We start from the raw sequence: 2232 nt of genomic DNA on the forward strand, positions 1-2232 counted from the left end.
GGGCGTGGTGGTGGGTGCCTGTAGTCCCAGCTACTGGAGAGGCTGAGGCAAGAGAATGATGTGAACCTGAGAGGCGGAGCTTGCAGTGAGCCGAGACGGTGCCACTACACTGCAGCCTGGGTGACAGAGCAAGACTCATCTCAAAAAAAAAGAATTGAGGTTCCTCCAACACACCTTAATCCATATTCTTCCCAGATAACTTACTAATAAGCTCCACTGGTTTTATTTATTCATTCATTCATTCATTCATTCATTCATTCAGCTAATTTACTGAGCACATACTACAGGTCAGACACTATTCTACACCCTAGAAATATAGGAGTGAATAAATAGACAAACTCTCTGTTCTCAGGGACCATATGTTCTAGTGGGGTGAGATAGACAAAAAGAAATATATATAACAATACAATAAATGTACAAGTCACGTGCTATAAAGAAAAATGAAGTACAGCAGGAGATAGCCTGTCATGGGGAAAGGAAGTGGTACTACAGTGGTCCCCTCTTATCCACAGTTTCACTTTTTGTGGTTTCAGTTACACGCGGTCAATTAAGGTCCGAAAAAAATTAAATGGAAAATTCCAGAAATAAACAATTCACGTATTTTAAATTGTAAGTAACATGATGAAATCTCTTGCCATGCCGCTCTGTCTCACCCGGGATGTAAATCATCCCTTTGTCCAGCATCTCCACGCTGTATATGCTCTCTGCCGCATAGTCACTTAGCAGCTGTCTTGCTTATCAAATTGACTCGTTGAGGTATTGCAGTGCTGTGTTCAAGTAACCCTTATTTTAGTTAATAATGGCCCCAAAGAACAAGAGTAGTGATGTTGGCACATTATTATGCTTGTTCTATTTTATTATTAGTCATTGTTAATCTCTTACTGTGCCTAATTTATAAACTTTATCATAGGTATGTACGTACAGAAAAAACATCTGCTGGGAGTCTTGAAACATATCCCCTGCAGATAAAGGGGGACTACTGTGTTTCAGGCAGGGTAGTCAGGGATGACATTTGAACAGAGGCCCACAATGAGGTGAGGGAATGAATCCAGTATTCCAGACAGAACAAACATTGGAATGTTTGAGGAAACTGCAGCACCCTTTGTTGAACCTGCCCACCACTGACTTCACTCCCCTACCTGAGGTTTTCTTCTTACTCTACTCCCCTGCCTGACTTTATTGCCTTGACCATGCTGTTATCTCTCCAAGTCTTACTCCCTGGCCTCACTGCTCCCCCACCCCAACTGCTCTCCTCCTCCACACCAATTCACTGCCATGGCTCAGTCTGCTTCTCTTCTCCCCCAGGAGACTGAGGCATGCCCTGTGGCCCTCACTTCCAGATCTGCACCGAGTCCTAGGCCAGTACCTTAGGGACACTGCAGCCCTGAGTCCGGTGAGTAAGGTTCCCTCCCCTGTGCCCACCACCAACCCTGCCTGGTACTGGATCTTTGCCCCAACAACACAACTTGTTCAAGGTCCTTGCCCTACCAGCGTGCCATCCCCAGGCACTACCCCAGCACTACCCCAGCCCTTCTCCTTCCTGTACAGTCCAGCCCCTCCTCCCACAGGATCTGCTCTAATCCAATGCCTCTCCTCATCTCTCCCAGCCCAAGGCCACAGTCTCAGATACCTGTGAAGAAGTGGAACCCAGCCTCCTTGAAATCCTCCCCAAGTCCTCAGAGAGGACTCCTTTGCCCCTGTGTTCCTCCCAGTCCCAGATGGACTACCGAAGATTGCAGCCTTCTTGCCTGGGAACCATGCCCCTGTCTGTGTGCCCACCCATGGCTGAGTCAGGGTCCTGCTGTACCACCCACATTGCCAATCATTCCTACCTACCACTAAGCTATTGGCAGCAGCCTTGAGGACAGCCTTGAGGCTCCTCACTCCCAGTTCCCTGGACGGAGCTAAACCCTCAAGACTTCTCTGTGAACTTCCCTACCCTACCCCCACAACACAAGTACCCCAGACCTCACCTTCATCCCCCTCTGTCTGCCCTCACAATTAGGCTTCATAGCACTGATCTTACTCTACCGCTGCTGACATAAAACCAGGACCCTTTCTCCACAGGCAGGCTCATTTCACTAAGCTCTTCTTTTACTTTCTCTCTCCTCCTTAATGCCAAACACCTTGAAAACAAGCCTTCACTTCCCCACACTCCCCATTTACTCTTCAGACTACTTCAATTAGTTCCCCTACTACACTTTGCTAGTAAAACTGCCCAGGCAAAGTGCA

At 47.6% G+C, this 2232-nt stretch overlaps 1 protein-coding gene across 1 annotated transcript in view; it reads left to right on the forward strand.

Moving 5' to 3' along the window:
- The window catches only part of MPL (MPL proto-oncogene, thrombopoietin receptor), a 26768-nt gene that overhangs the window by 16394 nt on the left and 8142 nt on the right, over window positions 1–2232 (forward strand). Inside the window, exon 10 of the mRNA XM_012001915.1 lies at window positions 1608–1803. Within this exon, the coding sequence (XP_011857305.1) occupies window positions 1608–1803 (196 nt within the window). The remainder of the gene's footprint in view (window positions 1–1607; window positions 1804–2232) is intronic.

This window comes from Mandrillus leucophaeus, unplaced genomic scaffold, assembly GCF_000951045.1.
Source record: "Mandrillus leucophaeus isolate KB7577 unplaced genomic scaffold, Mleu.le_1.0 Scaffold67, whole genome shotgun sequence".
NCBI lineage: Eukaryota > Metazoa > Chordata > Mammalia > Primates > Cercopithecidae > Mandrillus > Mandrillus leucophaeus.